General features: G+C 39.4%; 1 protein-coding gene and 1 pseudogene across 1 annotated transcript in view; both read right to left on the reverse strand.

The window, feature by feature from the left end:
• Kcnh8 (potassium voltage-gated channel subfamily H member 8) overlaps positions 1-22,403 on the reverse strand; it is a 430,038-nt gene that overhangs the window by 10,917 nt on the left and 396,718 nt on the right. Inside the window, exons 13-15 of the mRNA XM_052192780.1 lie at positions 19,442-19,800; positions 17,348-17,454; positions 14,997-15,073 (exon numbers count right to left, since the gene is read on the reverse strand). Coding sequence (XP_052048740.1) covers positions 14,997-15,073; positions 17,348-17,454; positions 19,442-19,800 — 543 coding nt within the window. The remainder of the gene's footprint in view (positions 1-14,996; positions 15,074-17,347; positions 17,455-19,441; positions 19,801-22,403) is intronic.
• On the reverse strand, positions 8,536-13,528 carry LOC127692739 (platelet-activating factor acetylhydrolase IB subunit alpha2-like; annotated as a pseudogene).

A 22,403-nucleotide genomic window follows, 5' to 3' on the forward strand; every position in this document is an offset into this window, starting at 1 on the left:
GTGGGGCGCTGGGGCACCCTTGGTTTTTGGGGGCCTTACAAAATCAATCAAGTAGAAACAAAGAAAACCATACAAAGAATCAACAAAGCTAGGAGCTGTTTCTTTGAGAAAATCAATAAGATAGATAAACGCTTAGACAGACTAACCAAAGGGCACAGAGACAATATGCAGATTAACAAAATTAGAAATGAAAAGGGAAATATAACAACAGAAACTGAGGAAATTAAAAAAAAATCATCAGATCCTACTACAAAAGCCTATACTCAACAGAACTGGAGAATCTGGAGGAAATGGACAGTTTCTGAGACAGATACCAAACACCAAAATTAAATCAGGACCAAATAGATCATCCAAACAGTCCCATAACCCCTAAAGAAATAAAAGGGGTCATAGAAAGTCTCCCAGCCAAAAAAAAGCACTGGACCAGATGGCTTCGGTGCAGAATTCAGACCTTCAAAGAAGACCTAACACCAATACTCTTCAAACTATTCTACAAAATAGAAACAGAAGGAACACTACCCAACTCGTTCTACAAAGCCACAATTATGCTGATACCAACACCACACAAAGATCCAATAAAGAAAGAGAACTTCAGGCCAATTTCCCTTATGAATATCGATGCAAAAATACTTAGTAAAATTCTTGCCAACCGAATCCAGGAACACATCAAAACAATTATCCACCATGATCAAGTAGGCTTCATCCCAGGGATGCAGGGATGGTTCAATATAAGGAAATCCATGAATGTAATCCACTATATAAACAAACTCACAGAAAAAAAAAACACATGATCATTTCATTAGATCCTGAAAAAGCATTTGACAAAATTCAGCATCCTTTCATGCTAAAAGTCTTGGAAAGAACAGGATTTCAAGGCCCATTGCTAAACATAGTTAAAGCAACATACAGCAAATTGGTAGCCAGCATCAAACTAAATGGAGAGAAACTTGAAGTAATCCCACTAAAATCAGGGACTAGACAGGGCTGCCCTCTCTCTCCATATTTTTTCAATATAGTACTTGAAGTTCTAGCTAGAGCAATTAGACAACATAAAAAGGTAAAAGGGATACAAATTGGAAAGGAAGAAGTCAAATTATCACTATTTACAGATGATATGATAGTATACTTAAGTGACCCAAAAAAACTCTGCCAGAGAACTCCTACAGCTGATAATCAACGTCAGCAAAGTGGCTGGTTATAAAATCAACTCAAGCAAATCAGTTGCCTTCCTATACTTAAAGGATAAGCAGGCTGAGAAAAGAAGTTAGGGAAGTGTCACCCTTCACAATAGCCACAAACAATATAAAGTATCTTGGTGTGACTCTTACCAAACAATTAAAAAATCTGTAGGAGAAGAACTTCAGGTCTCTGAAGGAGGAAATCGAAGACCTCAGAAAATGGAAAAACCTCCCATGCTCATGGATCAGCAGGATTAATATAGTTAAAATGGCCATCTTGCCAAAAGCAATATACAGATTCAATGCAATCCCCATCAAAATCCCAACTCAGTTCTTTATAGAGTTAGAAAAAGCAATTCTCAAATTCATCTGGAATAACAAAAACCCAGGATAGCTAAAACTATTCTCAACAGTAAAAGCACTTCTCGGGGTATCAGTATCCCAGACCTCAAGCAATACTACAGAGCAATAGTGTTAAAAACTGCATGGTATTGGCACATTGACAGGCAAGTGGACCAATGGAATAGAATTGAAGACCCAGTAATGAATCCACACACGTATGGTCACTTGATCTTTCACAAAGGAGCTGAAACCATCTGTGGGCTGTAGTCCTTTGGTGAATAAAAGAAACAGTAGGCTGAGTACCAGTACTCATTTCTTTGGATTGTGATGCAATGTGACAGCCGTCTCACCCACTATCACAATGCCTTGCCTTGAACTGCAAACCAAACACACCCTTTCTTACCATGGCTTCTTGTCAGATATTTGATTATAGCAACAAGAACAGTAACATATGCATTAACTTTTACATTCATAGTCCACTGATTTATAAACATAGTTTTCAGACCTTTTGACTGGGAAGACTGTTTTAAATAATAGTGCTGTGAAAGCCAAATATTCCTATACAAACAAAACTAAATGAACAACTCATACAATATGTACAACTTAACTCAAAATAGATCAAAGCTACATATACAAAACTTTATTACAGTATAAAATTCCTGTAGGAAAGCGGAGCAATAAACATCCATTACTGATTTTTTCATATATCACACCCAAAAGCACAAGAAGAAAAATGAACTATTACCTGCCTCTAAAATTAGTACTTATGTGCTTCAAGAAACATCATCAAGAAAGTCATGCTTTGATCTATGAAATGAGAAGAGAAAAGTGCAAATCATGTGTTTCATAAAGGACTTGGTTCTATAATATATAAAGAATCCTTGGGAATTAATGACAAAAGACAACCCAATTGAAAGTGGAATAAGGATGGAAAGAGTCAGTTATCCCAAGGAGAAACATAAATGACCAAAACACAGTTAAAGCTGTCAGGGAGTTCTAATGGAGAAAGAACGAGTATCTAGTTCTCATACATTACAGAGGACACTAGACTTTACAGATGATGTTTACATTCTCCATACAGTCTTAAGTTCACATATGGACTCCTATTACAGATTTGATTACACACTAATAGAATAGGATGAGATTAGGAAAAACAAACTCCTTGTTGAAGGAACAGAATATGGGCCTAACCACTCACTCCCTCCAGGACAACGTTGGTTGCTCTGCAGTGTTTATGTGTTCAGCTCACTATGCCAAAGCAGTTTTTTGTTAAACCTTTTGTAATAATGCCTTTCTGGGTCAGTCAGAATTGAGAAACTGCAGCACATGTCCCATTTACCCACAGGTCTCTTCAGAAATTGAGTGTTTAACTCTCATCGTACAAAGCCTCTGAAGTGTTTTTTTCATTGTTATTGTTAAAGACTTTTCTTAGTCACAGCTTTACTCCACTATAAAGCATGGGCACTTTATATACTCCACTATAAAGCAGGTTGATATTGGTGGCTGCCCTACATGTTTAAAATTCCCTTAAGTGTGCTGGGAATGTAGGTTAGTATCAATGTTATATCTTTTCTGACTTTTAAAATGTATTTAAGTAGTTAATTATGAAAATTATGAAATGTACACAAGGAACAATTTTATATTTATGAATTATATACATAAATATTTACTTGTATTTTTATGTGTGCATGTGTGTGTGTATGTATATGTGTGTGCACAAGTACACATACAGGAATCTAAAGAAGGTAGAAGATCGCACCAATTTCCCTGGAGCTAAAGTTACAGGAGGCTGTGAGCTCTCTGTCATGAGTGCTGGGAATGGAACTGGAGTCCTTTGGAAGAGTATAAGCACTCTTAGCCACTGACATCAGTTCAGACTCTGTATGGCAAATCTTTCAGCAAATATCAGAACTGGGATTCATCAGTGCTCCTCCAATGCACCCAGTACCTGTAGGATGCTTCTCAGTCTTGGTCATACTGTTGTCTGGCATTTCAGTAACAAACTTCAGAGTCAGACTGTAGATTCGACATTTACTACCTATGTGTTTCCTGCTTGATAGGATCTGAAGAAAGCATAAAGTAAAAGATAAGCAATCAACTGATTCCATCTGTTCAAAGTAGGACATACACAAACACAACAGTAGGCTTTGACTTGCTTGAATATTTTCCCCTATGTCAACAATATGGTTTTGTAGGAGGTATGAGAAAAAACATGTCAGAGGCTGTAAGGAGTAGCACACATTCTGAAGTCATTTCTCAGAGGCTTTTAATGCATTACTCACAGGGCCAAGTCTATATGAGTGAAATTATGTGTGAAGGGTAAAGTTGTTTGTGTCTTGTTTTGCTTAAGCTACAATCGAGAGGAAATCAGATATTTTATTATAAGGAAAATCTAAACTTTAGAAGATGATTAAAGCACTCATAATTTTATCTTAGCCTTCTTCAAAGCATATTTATGAATGTTTCTCAGCAGAACAATGACATATGTATCACACTGTAAGGCTCTTTTGTTTTGCAAATATATCCTTGTTTCCACAGACTGCTGGACCACATTGTCAATCAGTTCTACCAGCGGACATGGGCATACATATGTTCACACTCAGAAGAGACAAGCCTCCTTTTTCAAGGAGAGTAACTGAATCATGATTCAGTTAAGAAACAGAGCAATCACTTCTTAGAATTGAAGTATTTGTGTCAAATGGAAGTGGAAAGAATCACAATGGAATTAGGGGTGGTTTGAGCCAGTGTAATATCTGAAGGGAAATGACTCAAAGGAAGGCTATTGTGTGGATTGCCAACAAGATGCCTAGCTCCGCCCCCCTTTAAAAAATATGTCTGTGTACTGTGAGAGCCTGATGCCCATAAGGCTCTACAAGGCCCTGGATCTGAACTTGCATGTGGTTGTAAGCTGCCCTGTGAATGCTGGGAACCAGACTTGGGTCCCCTGCAAGAGTCGCTAGTGCTTGAAACCCCTGAGCCATCTCTCCAGCCCCTTCTATATTTTTCAATGTAAGGTTATTGGGGTGATCAAGTGTTTGAACTAATCATTATGATAACTGTTAATCCCACTCCTGAGTTCTCTAGTAGTGACATCTCCATTCTTCTTCTGGAATTTTTCCCTCTTGTTACTCCCAATCTGACTTCTGAAGCAGAAGGATGGAAGAAGCGATACCAGCTGGGTACAAATCTTCACTAGCAGAGAACCCAAATTTAGGAGAAACCCGGGTTGCTCAAGTTGCACCATACTATATATTGTGATACTACAGACAAGTTGTACAATCAGAAGATCAGATGAATTTCACTTATAAAATCTTCATTAGTACATTAGTACAAGTTGATTTTATCCCAGTTGATGACATGTGAGTTCACACTTGAGTCTGGAAAGGGACTCCCTTTCCCTCACCACAAGTCCTTCCCATGGTCCAAAGGAACCCCAGAGCTTCCTGTATAATTTTTTCTGAGTCTGTCAAGACTGCTCTATAGCCTGTAAAGAGCCTCAGCCTTCTTTTCCTTGTTTCTGGAATGATCATGTTTGAATTGTCCCCTGCAACTTCCCAGAAGTTCTCACAAGCCTGACCTCCAATGACCTCATTAATATATATTTATTCTTCACCTTCAAGCTGTTCCATTCTCTGTTTTCCTATCAAGCTTCATAGGTTTTTTTCCAAAATAATTATTTGCAACTAAAATGCCCCAGAATGTGTTTTAGACAATTGTTATTTGGGGAAAGCAATTAAAACTGAGGCATCAATCAAGAAGCTATGTTAGCCTATGTAAATGAGGAAAAAAACAAATCTCTCCTTTTTTAATTAGTTATATTCTTTATTTACATTTCAAATGTTCCCTTTCCTGGTTGTCCCCCCAAAATCCCCTAACCTATTCCCCCTCCTCCTGCACATCAATCCACCCACTCCCACTTTACTGTCCTGACATTCCCCTATACTGGGGCATCTAGCCTTCTCAGGACCAAGGGCCTCTCCTCCTTTTGATGTCCAACAAGGCCATCCTCTGCTGCATATGCATCTGGAGTCATGGGTTTAGTGTACTCTTTCATCGGTGGTTTAGTCTCTGGGAGCTCTGGGGGTACAGAGTGGTTCAAATTGTTTTTCTTCCAGTGGTGCTGCAAACCCTTTCAGCTCCTTGGGTCCTTTCCCTAGCTCCTCCATTGGGGACACTGTGCTCAGTTCAATGGTTGATTGAGAATGTCCCCCTCTGTGTTTGTCATGTACTGGCAGAGCCTCCCAGATGACAGCTATATCAGGAACCTGTTAGCAAGGACTTGTTGGCATCCACAACAGTGTCTGGGTTTTGTAACTGTATATAGGATGGAACCCTAGGAGGGGAAATCTTTGGATGGTCTTTCCCTCAGTCTCTGCTCCACAATTTGTCTCTGTATCTTCTCCTGTGGGTATTTTGTTCCCCCTCAAAGAAGGACCAAAGTATCCATACTTTGTTCTTCCTTCTTCTTGAGCTTCATTTGTTCTGTGAATTGTATCTTGAGTATTCCTAGCTTCTGGGCTAATATCCACATATCAGTAAGTGCATACCATGTGTGTTGTTTTGTCATTGGATTACCTCCCTCAGGATGATATTTTCTAGTTCCATCCATTTGCTTAAGAATTTTATGAATTCATTATTTTTAATAGCTGAGTAGTATTACATTGTGTAAATACACCACATTTTCTGTATCCATTCCCCCACTAAGGGACATCTGGGTTCTTTCCAGCTCCTGGCTATTATAAATAAGGATGCTGTGAACATAGTGGAGCATGTGTCCTTATTACATGCTAGAGAATCCTCTGGGTATGTTCCCAGGAGTGGTATAGCAGGGTCCTCTGGTAATATTATGTCTAGTTTTCTAAGAAACCGCCAAACTGATTTCCAGAATGGTTGTACCAGCCTGCAATACCACCAGGAGTCGGGGAGTGTTCTGCTTTCTCCACATCCTCACCAGCACCTGCACTCACCTGAGTTTTTGATCTAGGCCATTCTGACTGGTGTGAGGTGAAATCTCAGGGTTGTTTTGATTTGCATTTCCCTGATGACTAAGGATGTTGAACATTTCTTTAGGTACTTCTCAACCATTTGATAATCCTCAGATGACAATTCTTTGTTTATATTTTATGGTTGTGAGCCTACCCTTTAATGGCTGAGCCATCTTTCCAGCCCAAACAAAGGAATGGATACAGAAATTGTGGTATATATACACAATGGAGTATTTTCAGCTATTAAACACAATGAATTCATAAATTTCCTAGGCAAATGGATGGCACTAGAAAGTGTCATCCTGAGTGAGATAACCCAATCACAAAAGAACATACATGGTATGCACTCACTGGTAAGTGGATATTAACCCAAAAGTTCAAAATAAACATGTTACAATTCACAGATCACAGGAAGCGCAAGAAGAAGGAAGACCAAAGTGGGGGGTATTTTGGTTCCTCTGAGAAAGGGAACAAAATATCCACAGGAACACCTATGGACAAAGTGTGGAACAGAGACTGAAGGAAAGGCCACCCAGAGACTGTCCTACCTGGGGTTTCATCCTATAAACAGTCACCAAACTCCAAGACTACTATGGATGACAAGAAGTGCATACTGAAAGCAGCCTGTTATGGTTGTCTTTTGGAGAGGGCCCTGCCAGAGCCTTACAGATACAGATGCGGATACTAGCAGCCAACCATTGGACTGAGCACAGGCTTCACAATGTAGGAGTTGGAGGGCAGACTGGAGGAGCAGGAGGGGATTGCATCCCCATGGGAAGAACGATGATGTCAGCCAACCAGACGCCCCAGGGAGTAAGCCATCAACCAAGGGGTACACATGGTTCCAGCCAAAAGAGTGGCAAAGGAATGCCTTGTTGGACATCAGTGGGAAGGGAGGTCGTTGGTCCTATGAAGGCTCAATAGAGGCCCCATTGTGGGGAAATCGGTTGGGGGGTGGTGGGAGTGGGTTAGGTGGAGGAGCATGTTCTTGGAGGCAGAGTGTGGGAGGATAGGTTGGGGGTTTTCAGGGAAAGGTTATAACCTTTGAAATGTAAATTAAAAATAAATTCAATAAAAAATAAAAAAAGCAAATTATTTGTTTAGCTCTGTACTCCATTTTTTAATAGGGTTATTTGGTTCTCTGGACTCTAACTTCTTAAGTTCTTTGTATATATTGGATATTAGCCCTCTGTGGGATGTAGGGTTGGTAAGATCTTTTCCCAATTTGCTGATTGCCATTTTGTCCTATTGACAGTGTCCTTTGCCTTATAGAAACTTTGCAATTGTATGAGATCCCATTTGTCAATTCTTGCTCTTAGAGTATCAGCTATTGGTGTTCTGGTCAGGAAATTTTCCCCTGTCCCATGTGCTCCAGGCTCTTCCCCAGTCTTTTCTTTCTTTCTTTTCTTTTTTCCATGCACTTATTTTTTCCATGTATACTATAGACATATCAATAAAAACAATATCCCAGAGTCCCCAGACCTTGTTTTCACTGCTTAAGATTGAGAGGAACAAACTCACTTGTAACTATAGTTTCCCATACTGGAGTGACAAGCATGTTTAATCTGATGCTATATGTTAATAACAATACTGAGGATACATGAATCAAACAAAACAACACAACATACTAACTCATGAACCTCAGAACAGGACCAAAAATAAGTTTAAATCCAAGTAGATGTGATAATTATTACACATGACATAATCCATAGAAAAATGGGCCAAGAAAAGAATCTTTATATTGTACTCTTGCTTGATGTTGTCCTAGGAAAATCAGTGATAATTCTACAAATGTGTCATAAACAACTAAAATGTCCCCTTCTTGTTTCAAATGAATGTTCCTTGACTAATTTTTCTCCTTTCTCAAACAAAACCTTTATATACAGGACTGATTTCAATCCCTCTTCCCCTTCAAACATACAAGCATCCAGGAATATTCTATAACATATAATCCTTAAGAAAGGATTCTGTAGTGCCAGTGGTCTAACTGATCTGAGGAAGCTGGGATGCTGTTAACACTGACGGGCCAATCAAGCAATGGTGGTTTGCTTCTACTCTGGTGTTTCTTCTAGTAACTGCATGCTCAGTTCATGAAGGGGTTTGCAGATCTTTGCATAGCCACCTCCTATAAGATGAAGAAAATCAAACATGTCGTGGCAGGAGATGGCACTGTCCGAGTCAGGAAGTCCCCATCTATATCCAGGAGCTGCACATTGGCAAGCTTTGGCAGGGAAACCTTGAGGAGCTGGTTCATCTTGGCATTCTTTTGTCTTAAAGAGTTGGGCTTCTCACCTCAAGGTAACAGACCCAGTACGATGATCTTGGCCTGTGGCTGTTGCATGTTTATAAGTTGTACAATAGCCTCAATTCCACCTGCTACTTCTTCTGCTGTATTTTCATGGTTGATTGTTCCTAAGCAGACAACAATGACCTTAGGCTTAATGTACTCCAGCTCTCCATTCTTTTGTCTCCATAAAACATGTCATGCTGTGTCTCCCCCAATTCCAAAATTAAGAGCATAAAGTGGGGAAAATAGCTCCCACCATATCTCGTACTTCTGCATTAACTGTACCATGGAGTCTCCCATAAACAGCACATCTGGCTCTTTGTCTTTACAGCCTTTACAGTGACTTTACAGTGTCTATTATGATGAGACATCCACCTGTAATCTCCTTGAATATCTTCTGCTGCATGTGGAATAGCTGGTGGGTTCAAGTCTCCTTGGCTCAATTTACACAGGGGCAGAGGGTACCTGCAGGCACTCAGAGGCTGAGGTGTCAGTGGGCTGTGCTTCAGTCACTAGCTTGATCCTAAGGGCCACATTCCAGCTCGCTTGGTCACACACACTGTCTTTTCTATTAGTTTCAGTGTTTCAGTTTTTTTGTGGAGGTCCTTGATCCACATGGACTTGAACTTTGTATAAGGAGATAAGAACGGATTGATTTGCATTCTTTTACATGCTAACTACAAGTTGAACCAGCACCATTTGTTGAAAAGGCCATCTTCTTTCCACCGGATGATTTTTAGTTCCTTTGTCAAAGATCAAGTGACTATAGATGTATGGGTTCATTTCTGGGTCTTCAATTCTATGCCACTGATCTAACTGCCTGTCACTGTGCCAATACCATGCTGTTTTTATCAAATAACTATTGCTCCGTAGTACTGCTAGAGGTCCGGGATACTGATTCCCCAGGAAGTTCTTTTATTGTTGAGAATAGTTTTAGCAATCCTGTTTTATTTATTTATTTATTTATTTATTTATTGGTATTCCAGATGAATTTGAGAATTGCTCTTTCTAACTCTATGAAGAATTGAGTTGAAATTTTGATGGGGATTGCATTGAATCTGTAGATTGCTTCCAGCAAGATAGACATTTTTACTATATTAATCCTGCCAATCCATGAGCACGGTAGATCTTTCTATCTTCTGAGATCTTCTTAGACTTCTTTCTTCAGAGACTTGAAGATTTGTCATACAGATCTTTGGCTTGTTTCGTTAGAGTCACACCAAGATAATTTATCTTGTTTGTGACTATTGTGAAGGGTGCCATTTCCCTAATTTCTTTCTCAGTCTGTTGATACTTTGACTGTAGGAAGGCTACTGATTTATTTGAGTTAATTTTATATCCAGCCACTTTGCTGAAGTTGTATATCAGCTGTAGGAGTTCTCTGGTGGAGTTTTTGGGGCCACATAAGTATACTATCATATCATCTGCAAATAGTGATAGTTTGACTTCTTCCTTTCCAATTTGTGTCCCTTTGACTTCCTTTTGTTGTCTAATCACTCTAGCTAGAACTTCAAATACTATATTGAATAAACATGGAGAGAGAGGGCATGTTTTAGTGGGATTGCTTCAAGTTTCTCTAGTCCCTGATTTTAGTGGGATTGCTTCAAGTTTCTCTCCATTTAGTTCAATGTTGGCTACTGGTTTGCTGTATTTTGTTTTTACTATGTTTAGGTATGGGTCTTGAATTTCTGATCTTTCCAGGACTTTTAACATGAAAGGATGCTGGATTTTGTCAAATGCTTTTCCAGCATCTAATGAAATGACCATATGGGTTTTTTTTTTTTTTTTGGTTGGTTTATGAAGTGGATTGCATTGATGGATTTCTGAGTATTGAACCATCCCTGCATCCCTGAGATGAAGCCTACTAGATTGTGGTGAGTGATCATTTCTCTTGGATTCAGTTGGCAAGCTTGTTTTTTTTTTTTTTTGGTTAGGAGATGTTTCTTTCTTTCTTTCTTTCTTTCTTTCTTTCTTTCTTTCTTTCTTTCTTTCTTTCTTTCTTTTCTTTCTTTCTTTCTTTCTTTCTTTCTTTCTTTCTTTCTTTCTTTCTTTCTTTCTTTCTTTCTTTCTTTCTTTCTTTCTTTCTTTCTTTCTTTCTTTCTTTCTTTCTTTCTTTCTTTCTTTCTTTCTTTCTTTCTTTTCTTTGAGACAGGGTTTCTCTGTATAGCCCTAGCTGTCCTGGAACTCATTCTGTAGACCAGGCTGGCCTCGAATTCAGAAATCAGCCTGCCTCTGCCTCCCAAGTGCTGAGATTAAAGGCGTTCACCACCACTGCCCAGCTTGGTTGGCAGACTTTCAATGACTGCTTTTATTTCTTTAGGAATTATGAGACTGTTTAGATGGTCTATCTGATCCTAATTTAACTTTCCTATTTGGTATCTGTCTAGGAAATTATCCACTTCATCCAGATTTTCCAGTTGTGTTGAGTATAGGTTTTTATAGTAGAATCTGATGATTTTTTTAATTTCCTCAGTTTTTGTTGTTATATCTCCCTTTTCATTTCTAATTTTGTCAATTTGGACATGGCTTCTGTGCCCTCCAGCATGTCTGGTTAATAACCATTAGCCAGCTCCTGGTTTTGTTGATTGATTGTATAGTTCTTTTTGTTTCTATTTGGTTGATTTCAGCTCTGAGTTTGATTATTTCCTGCAGTCTGATCCTCTTGGGTGTATTAGCTTCTTTCTGTCCTATAGCTTTCAGGTGTACTGTTAAGGTGCTAGTGTAGGCTCTCTCGTTTCTTTTTGGAGGCACTCAGAGATATGAGTTTTTCTCTTGGCATTGCTTTCATTGTGTCCCCTAAGTTTGGGTATGTTGTGCCTGTATTTTCATTAAATTCTAAAAAGTCTTTGATTTCTTTCCTTATTTCTTCTTTGACAAAGTCATTATTGAGTAGAACATTTTTTAGCTTCCATGTACATATGGGATTTCTGTTGTTTTTGTTGCTATTGAAGACCAGCCTTAATCTGTAGTGATCTGATAGGAAGCATGGGATTATTTCAATCTTCTCATATCTGTTGAGGTCTGTTTTGTGACCAATTATATGGTCGATTTTGGAGAAGGTACCATGAGGGGCTGAGAAGAAGGCATATTCTTTTGATTTAGGATGAAATGTTCTATAGATATCTGTTACACCCTTTTGGTCCATAACTTCTATTAGTTTCACTGTGTCTCTGTTTAATTTGCGTTTCCCTGATCTGTCCATTGATGAGAGTGAGGTGTTGAAGACACCTGCAATTATTGTGTGAGGTGCAATATGTGCTTTGAGCTTTAGTGATATTTCTTTTATGAATGAGGGTGCCTTTGCATTTGGAGCATAGACATTCAGAATTGAGAGTTCTGTTCTTCATGGAAGATTTTTCCTTTGATGAATAAGAAATGTCCTTCCTTGTCTTTTTTGATGACTTTTGATTAAAAGTTGATTTTATTTGATATTAGAATGGATACTCCAGCTTGTTTCCTGGGACCACTTGCTTTGAAAATTGTTTTCCAGGACTTTACTCTGAAGTAGTGTTTGTCTTTGGCACTGAGGTGCATTTCCTGCATGCAGCAAAATTCTGGGTCCTGTTTATGTAGCCAGTCTGTTAGTATTTTTATTGGGGAATTGAGTCATTTGATGTTAGGAGATATCAAGGAATAGTGATTAGTGCTTCCTGTTATTTTTGATGTTATTTTTATGTTTGTGTGGTTATCTTCTTTTGGGTTGGTTGAAAGAAGATTACTTTCTTGCTTTTTCTACAGTAGTTTCCCTTCTTGTGTTGGTGTTTTCCATCTATTATCCTTTGTAGGGCTGGGCTTGTGGAAAGATATTGTGTAAATTTGGGTTTATTATGGAATATCTTGGTTTCTCCATTTTCTTTGACTGTTGAGTCAATGTTTTCTATGTATCTTCAGCAACTGAGAGTCTTTCTTCTATCTCTTGCATTCTGTTGGTGATGCTTGCATCTATGACTACTGATTTCTTTCCAAGGTTTTTTATTTCTAGAGTTGTCTCCCTTTGTCATTTTGTTTTTGTTTCTACTTCCATTTTTGATCCTGGATGGTTTTTTTCAGTTCCTTCACTTGTTTATTTGTATTTTTCTGTAATTCTTTCAGGAATTTTTATGTTTCCTCTTTAAGGGCTTCTAACTGTTGACCCATGTTCTCCTGTATTTTTTTAAGAGTGTTATTTATGCCCTTCTTGAAGTCCTCTATCAGCATCATGAGATGCGATTTTATTTTATTTATTTATTTTTTTTCGTTTTTATATTAGACATATTCTTTATTTACATTTGAAATGTTGTCCCCTTTCCTGGTCCCCTCCCCACCCAAAAATCCCATAACCCATCTCTCCGATTTTAAATCCAACTCTTGCTTTTCTGGTATGTTGGAGCATGCAGGACTTGCTATGGTTGGAGAACTGGGTTCTGATGTTGCCAAGTAGCCTTGGTTTCTGTTGGCAGGGTTCTTGTGCTTGCCTTTCACCATCTGGTTATCTCTGGTGTTAGTTGGTCTTGCTGTCTCTGGCTGGAACTTGTCCTTCCTGTGGGCCTGCAAGCCTGTGTCCATACCTATAGGAGACCAACTCTCTTCTGGCAGAGTATGTGCACAGAAGGCTGTGAAGCTGCCTGGCTCCCTGGTGCAAATGCTGATCAGAAGGATCCTGTCTCAGCTGCTATACTGATAGTATTCCCTCTGCACTCCTACCTAGTTGTTCCCTTCCAGAAAGATTGGAGAGAAAGTGGAGACCTCACCTCCATGCTTGGAAATGGAGGCACTGCTGGGCCTCCCCTGGTTGGCTGTGCACAGAAGGTTGTGGAGCAGCCTGGCTCCCTGGTGCAAATGGTGACCAGAAGGCTGAGAAAAGAAAATCTTATCAAAATAGAGTCTACTCAAGGTTTTCCAAGGCAGGATTCCCTAGATTAACTGTAAAGCTGACTGAGAGGCATTACTTGGGAGACAAAACAGATTTGAAAGGTAACTTTCGGTGATGGCTAAATAAAATGCTTTTTATGATATGTAAATATGTCTTAATAACTTTGTTGGAAAGGTTACTTTATTTCATGTGGACAATTCTAGGATTCAGAAAGATAAAGTTCCAATGTTATGTAGCTAATATGTGATGGAGAAAAAGCAGAACCTAGGCCAAAATCACTCAGAGAAAAGCCATTCTCCATTCTGTGAACTAAAAATCTTGCGATAAATGGCTGAAAACTGAAGGACATCTGTTAAATAAAATCTCTGCTCAGAATATATCTTATATTTTAGACAAAAGTTAAGTTTGTGGAAAGCACACTGTACTGGCAAGAGTGCCAATCTCAAGCACACTCACATCAAGTGTCCCCTAAAAGTTCCTGTTCTGGGGTAGGCAGGACCCTGAGTCTGCGATAGAAAGAGGGGAAGACAGCAGACAGACAAAGACATGTAAAATGTACCTTGGAGAGCAAATGGACGATACATGATTCCTGAGAGAGGTCCCTATCATAAAAACACCTACAGTGGGACTAGGAAGCCAGATGCTCCTCCGTGGACAGACCTCCTGCTCTGCATGGGTCCCTTAGTGGGTGTTCCATCCAGCTCCCTGATAGGTCTTCCTCCTTCGTGCATGCATTTCTGCTGTGTATTGTGAACACCAATTCCATGAAGGTGTTTCTGCTTCTCCCATGTGGCTATTCCACTTGTCTCTGCTGAGTGTTGTAACAGTCTGAGGTGATTATATTTTGCTATCTGTCTGCAACTTCTGTCTGTCTGCTTCTTGGTGCCCGTCCTTTTAACTACATGTTCAACAAACTCACTCACTAAAAACTGAATGTGGCTGTTTAGACCATTTTTCAGACAGGGTCTAATACTGTCACTACTTATAAATGACCATGTATTTACAGCCCACTTTATTATACTGTCACTACTTATAAAATGACCATGTATTTACAGCCCACTTTATTATACTGTTACTACTTATAAAATGACCATGTATTTACAGCCCACTTTATTTACTTCTGTCATTTCATTTAATTCTACCATGGGTAAAAGTGCACACATTACTGTTCCCTCTTTAAAATCAGGTAATGAAGATTTTGGATTGGTTAAATGAAGGGTCAAAAGTCCCAGAGCCCTGTGAGGCTCAGGTGGTTTTTCTCCAGGGGCACAAGCTGGTTCTTAGATCACACTGCTTCTACTGTAGGTAGAATTTCTATCTCCTTTGCCCATTCACTCCCACTCTCCCCATACCTCACTGTTGAGCTTGTTTATCTGCTGCTTGGTTTCTTCAGCCTTGATGAACAGAAACGCAGCTCCGATCTCTGATTCTGAAAAGCGACACACAGAGAGTGAGCCCTTTCAAAATGCACTGAGTATTCAAGCTTTGGGGTGGCTGCTGTGTTGGAGGAAGGCCAGGCTGTCACTTCAAACTTCCCTGCTGCCTGAGCAATGTGGGCTTCTTTGCCCTGGGCTCAGATAAACCTCCTTTCCTTCTTTGGATGGCACCTGCTGTACCCATAGGGGCCAGTGTCACAGCATGGTGGTTGGTGTTCACACTGGGTGCATGTGTCCCCAGACACAATCATCAGTATGTTATAAGCCAATCTCTTATTTCTTTTCATTTTTATTGTTACTCCTCACTGACCACTGTCCCACCCACTGACCATGCCTCCATTGGAAACACTGGTTGCTATGCTGATGAGAACCTTTCATTCCACTTCTATTTGAGGGGCTAATAATCTCTTTGGTGTGCTTCTGTCTTTTGTTATACTGTGCCCATTTTTTTCAGTTCTCTTTTCTACTTTCTCCCTACACTACTCTTCAAAATATGTATTTTTCTGTCCAGCATAAGAAGCATAAATTAATGAGAGCTTTGGGGAAGAAAAGACTGAACAGATTCTTTTCTTCATGTACAAGTAAGGGGCAGTAATGCATGACCTCTGTCCCATTGTGCAATTAAATGAAATAACCTAGGTAAATAAAATCTGTGACAGCATTAACCTCTCTCTGATCAATTGTAAGCAGAATACTTGTTTGTGAAAGAAGAAAAATCACTTGAACAGAGCAAAGTAGTCACAACAGAGTCTGTTTTATGTCTTGCAGTCCATAAACAAACCAATTCCCATTATGTACAATAGATCAGTGTCCTCTTATAGGAAATGGCGGTGAAGAAAGAACCCAGAAAATGGAAGAGACACTTGAAGGCAATTAGTCAGTGGGTTTGGATTTCATGCTAAAGGCTGTATGAAATAGTCTCCAGTTTTAAGCACTGAAGCTAAGCCATACAAATATACTAACACTTGAAAATTTCTCTTTCTACATTAAAAGCAGTGTGTGAAGAAAAATCAGTCTGTGTAAAATTTTGTGGCAATGCAAGCAAAGTATGAGTGTGACCAGAGAAAAAGGACAGAAAGTCTAGGCAAAACTAAGATCTTTAGGAGATGGAATAAAGAAAAATTGTTGCTTAAATATTTGAGTATAGGGCTTAATGATATAACAAGAAAACAGGAAGCTAGGAGATGAGTAGATGGAGAGGCCTCTGTGCATTGCCTCTGGGGGAAACCACAAGGAGAACCTTGCTCTTGAGACTCCCTACTGTTTTTTTTTTTTTTTTTTTTTTGTGTGGCAAACACAATAGTTTGATAGAACAATTATTTTCTTGAATATTGTCCCAACAAAGCCATGTCAACATATGTGATTTAGTTTAGTTAATGATTTAATACTACTCTTTCTCTTTTGGAATCAAGTCTTATGTTGACTCATCCTTTTCCCCCCAGAAGACAATGAGTACTAGGAAGGATTTCTAATTTCAAATAATGTCCTGAATTGACTGAACAATGGATTCCTATTCCTGTTGCTGGGTCTGTCCATTCAATGGTCTTTCTTGGGGTTGGGATTACACAGGGAGTGCTGATTAGCAGGGGGATCTCAGTATTTTGTCAGAAATGGGAATGACATAGCCAGGGTATGCTGGTCTTGCATACCAAATTTTTTATCATTTTGCTTTATCCACATGGATCAATTGTGCAGTATTCTGTTTTTAACAAATGAAGCTATGAGTTTTTCAGAGTTTCCTTGTCATTTATGGCCTTGATCATGTCCTTTTTGACAGATCCTTTTTGTTGTTGAGGTTGGCTGAGGAGGAGAGATATCAAATTGGGCTTAAGATGGGGCTGTCTTTACACCAATTCGTCATTCTTGCAGGTTGGTACTTCACATTCAACTGTTTTACATCACTTTTCATTGTTTATTCTGAAAGTTCATAAGTGTATAACCTCTCACCAAATAAATGATTAAGCACTACCAACATTTTCAGAGTACACAATCAACATGCTATTTCTTTTAGGTGATGCTGATGTGAATTTGTCTAGAAAATAGGGGCACCGTTTGATGAATGTCAGAAACTATTTGCCAGGGATGGTAAATGGCAGGAAATGGGTACTGGACAGAGAATAATTACAAACAATGACCTGGAAATGTTACAGACTTAAGTTAAATCACTGAATGCTATGGAGAATCAGGCAAGATCAGAAGGCAACAGTGCTAAACACCACATATTGGTGAGAAGTGTCATTCTTAAAGATGACTAGTCAGGTGCTTACCTCCAAGGGGAGGGGACATCCTGGGCTCTGGCCTGATCTGTTCAGAGCCAAAGTCAAAAGTCTGAGTCTCCTCACTGCTGCTACCATCTTCAATTCCATCAACAATCCTGTGCCAAGGTCAGACAATTAGTTGGCTATGCACTTACATTTATAAATTCCTGAATTTCTATAAGACCTCTAACACATTTTGTGTTCAATTTCTAAATTCTGGGTCTTATAAAGTTATAGCAGCCCCTTGGTAACCACTTTCTGAGATGACTCTTGACAGGATTACTAATGTTCTATGTGTAACATGCACTTCAGAGTTTGAAAACATGTTTTAATTTAATGTAAACATGTTTAAAGAGCCATAAGATCTTTAAGGATATCTATGTTTTTCACATTTAAAATGATAATATTTGGGATATATGGTATGTATATATAGAGTATATACCAATGTGAGTTGCAGTTAGGGCTTGCTTGTTTTAAAATGTGGCAACTAGAAACTTTACAGCTACATATATGGCTCACATTTTATCTTGTGTTTTATTTTTGATGCTATAGAAATTAGAGTTATTTTATCTTGTGTTTTATTTTTGATGCTATAGAAATTAGAGTTATTTATTCTCCGATAAAAAAGCAGGTTAAAAAGCAGGTTAATTAACACACACACACACACACACACACACACACACATTGAATTTTACTCCCATCCAAGAAAAAAAATGTTTTAACTTTTAACAAATGAAACATCACAGGAAAAGAAAAATTAATGATACCTCTAGACAAACCCTAAAGCTACCTACTTGAGCATTAAATAATTTCATTTATCCCATCAATATTTTTGTGTTGTTATTCTAGGAACTGAAGCTTGTGCCTCATGCATACTAGTCAAGTGTGTTCCACCAAGCTCCAGCTTCAGCTCTAGCATTTAAATCACTGAGCAATTGAGCCTTTCTCCTTGGTAAATGATGTCTAATTTGATCACTGCCAAATACAAGAATATTGTAAAAAAAATACACTGAAAGGTAACAAAAATCAAAAATGAAAGTTCCAGTCATTTACTGAAACTATAACATTTTGGCAAGCGGCTTGAAATGCTCTCTATGTGAACAAACACTTATTTGACAAGTGTGTGGTCCTGGCACACAGAAGCCTTTCCATTCCAGTTCTGAAAGGCTTCTAACTAAAAGTAATCGCGTTTTCTTCCCACTCAGCCTAATGTGCAATCCGCAGATCCTAGAATGTCTTTGCTTCAAGAGGATAATAGACTACTGTATTAAAACAATTACTTGGTTTACAAGTAGAAAAAGAATTTGAATTCAGCTTTATCCTTGCTATTGTTTAGGTCTTGGGCAGAATATGTAGGTCTTCAGCTTTATTTTTACAACACTATAGTAAGAGACAATGCAAGTGACTTCTTGGGATTGCAAGAAGACAAAAGATGTTAAAAATAAAGGAATGGAAAGATCACCTCACAAGGTGAGTGAAACTGAGAAAGCACTCAAGATATTTTCCTTGCTTGGTTACTCTTCTGTTAGGGACTCTGATGGTTCTTATTGCCTTTTTTGCACCTTGACATGAATATGAATTTTTTTTACCGTCTCAATGCCTTTTATTCTAAAATGAATTTTATTTTCAATGCAAAATAGAGATAGTGTTATTAAAACGAACAAAAAAGGAAACCAGCCTCCGTAATCCACAGAAACAAGCAGACTAGCATGACAAGAAAACCACTTGCAGTCATTCATCACTTCATAAAGATGTTGGTGTTAAGGAGTAGTAACCCAAAGGCTCATCCCCTCGTCTGTTTTATTGTGAATTAAATTATAAGTTGCATCATGATAATTAGAGAAAACTCAGTACAAAAGAAGTGAGCCCATTTAAATAATAATAAGTACAATTTTATAACACAAATGAACACACATATATGTGCATATAAGTTTCAAAAGATTACACATGTCTCAGGAAAACTGAAGAATTAAGGTTGTGAAGTCATGAGGCAAAAAGTGTTAGAACGCTGAATAATTTACAAGGTGTGTGCTAGTCTGTATGTGAGCACACACAGAAGTGTGGACTCTCACTGGGGAGATTGAAGCACTGGTGAACTCTTACCTTGGACTAAGCTCTGGGGTTCCAGCAGTACCCAGGCTGGAAAGCTGGACTTTCAGGTTCTTCTCTTTCCTTCTGCCATGGTTAGGTAGGTCAGTCTCCTGCTTGGTTTTAGGCGAGTTAGAGCTGGAGACTCTGATAGGTGAGTGGAATGGGACTGTTCCTGAGGCCAGTGTCTTTAAGCTCAAACCTAGATAGCTCTTATTGCTTCCAGTCTTTTTGCTATGTGAGTTAGAAGATCCCCTTGTGTAGATGGGAGAAAGGGCAGTGGTCTCTTCTTCCTCCACCTCTTCTTCCTCTTCCTCATCTTCCACAATGGATGGGAGTCTTTTGTTGATGCTTCCATTCCCCTTGGGCTCTGCCTAGAGAGTGGATAATACAGATTAGCACAGCTGCCAAGACTTCCCAAGAAGCATTTCATTCGTGCCAGAGGTCCTACTGATAAAGATCAATTTCCTTAGAGGTTAGTAAACTTTTGCGTGCTGTGATATTATTTTTCAAGTTTTAAAGGGCTCCCAGTTTTTATGCCTAGGTTTACCTTTTCTGCTCTCCTAGTTTTAACCCCAATCATTCCTTTGGCCTTTAAAAATATCTGGGTGGGGAGCTGTGGAAAAGATGTATTGTATATACATCACTACTAGATTTTACTCAGCTACCCACTCATAGTCATAATAGATGGCATTCCCTTTGGGAATATTAACATATTAATTTTATTGCACACTCGGGTTGTATGATTTAAAACTTCAATATCTTTACGAGGAACATGAAATTCAGCAATAGCATGACACTTGAGAATGAAAGTGTCTCCTATCTATTTCGGATCTCATGGATGGAAAAATGAAGTATCCTCAGCTTTCTTGATTCCAGCTGCCTTGTTCTTTGAAATCATTTACAAGACATAGAAAGTAGGGCATGTGGGACCTTTTTACTAGACAGACATAAGGATGGTAAGTTTAGGGACCCCATGCCCAGTCCAATAGTTGGTTGCTAGCTTCTGCCTCTTATATTTGTAAGGCTCTGGCAGGGACCCTCCGGAGATAGCCATGGAGTATATGCTTCTTGTCGTAGTGTCAGGGTTTGGTGACTGTTTATAGGATGAATCCCCAGGTAGGGCAGTCGCTGGATGGCCTTTACTTCAATCTCTGCTCTACACATTGTCTCCCTTATTGCTCCTGTGAGTATTTTGTTTCCTTCCTCAGAGGAAAAAAAGCACCCTCACTTAAGTCCTCCTTCTTCTTGAGCTTCCTGTGCTGGGTGAATTGTAACTTGTTTATTTTGAGCTTTTGGGATAACATCTGCTTATTAGTGAGTGCATACCATCTGTGTTCTTTTTTTTGATTGGGTTACCTTGCTCAGGATGACATTTTCTAGTTCCATCCATTTGCCTCATGAATTCATTGTTTTTAATAGCTGATAGTACTCCATTGTGTATATATATACCATAGTTTCTGTATCCATTACTCTGTTGAGGGACATCTGTGTTCTTTCCCAAATGAGGAGCTGGAGGGTGGTCTGGAGGAGTTGATGGAGTTTATAGCCCCATGGGAAGAACAATGATTTCGGCCATCCAGTCGTTCTAAGACTCCCAGGGACTGAACCATCAACCAAGGGGAACACATGGTTCCAGCCAAAAATGTGGCAGAGGAAGGCCTTGTTGGGCATCAGTGGGAGGAGTGGTCCTTGGTCAGGTAAAGGCTCAATAGAGGTCCCAACAAAGGGAAACCAAGTGAGGAGATGTGGGAGTGTGTTGGGTGGAAGGGCATATAGGTGGAGGCAGGGGTGGGCGGAGGAGTTGGGGGGTCTTTGGGGATGGGGGAAATCAGGCAAAGTTTTACCATTGGCAATGTAAATGAAGACGATATTCAATTAAAAAAAAGAATGGTAAGTTTGAACGAGCTCAAGCCCCAGGACTCTCAGAATTGAGAAAAGCAGGAGTGGAGACATTTCCTATCTGCCTCTACCTACTCTGGAACATGTAACCCCAGCAGTCACCCCATTGAGGTCCATAAGCTCTAGGTCATATAGCATAAACACCTGGAATTCTCCATGTTAATGAAGTATCTATAAGCCAATGAGCTTCTCTTTCTGGGAATTCCTTCCTGGATAAGGTATTTAATACCTGGTTCACCCTTAATTAAGTGTATGTATTCATATCCACCATTAAATAAGCCAGTATGAACAAGCATGCTTACAAGGATCATCTCTTCATTAAGGATCACAGTAGGGAAGGTCTTCATCTTAAAGAGTCACCACCTACAACTTCCAAGGAAGGTCTTCTGTCCTCCAGCCCCTCAGTACTCTAAGCACTCACTCTGAATCAGAATCAGACTAGGTTCTGCCCTTTCTGGGCCCTGCCTTCTCTTTTCTGCCCAGAACACGGATGCCCTAAGGGGAAGTGTGGTCCAGGGACACCAGTTACTGACTCCCAGGAGTGTGCTGGAAGCGCCTGGATACACAGGGGAATGGGAAACATAGCATTTTCCCAAAGCCCGCTGTTTCCCCTTCCAGCCCCTTGAAGAATAACAAGGACTGTGGACTATCCTAGAAGGACTCTGCTCTGCCTTCTTCCAGCAGGATGCCAGCCAAGGAGCTCCGGGCACCCTAGCAGAGAAGCAGGGAGCAGAAGACAATAGACCAAACCCCCGCTTCTTTGAAAGAGCATTGAGATATAGAGAAAATACAGTCTTTCTAGAATCCATCCCAGGAGCCCTGTGCTCTTGACTGGAGCTTCCAATCTCATATTTCAAAAAAGGGAGAATAGGAAAGAAAACAACTGATGTAAAGTAGGAATAGCCAATTAAGGGGTGGTGGAGGCGAGTCTAGACCCGCCTGACTATTGCAAGGCTTTTTGCTTAGGACCAGACATGATCTTTAGGCATGTTCATTAGTCATTTTTCAGAAAATAAAATCACTTTTCTATGCCTCCATTTCATTTCCAGACTCAAGTGTATATATGTACTTAACA

This window comes from Apodemus sylvaticus, chromosome 9 (genome assembly GCF_947179515.1).
Source record: "Apodemus sylvaticus chromosome 9, mApoSyl1.1, whole genome shotgun sequence".
Taxonomy (NCBI): Eukaryota; Metazoa; Chordata; class Mammalia; order Rodentia; family Muridae; genus Apodemus; species Apodemus sylvaticus.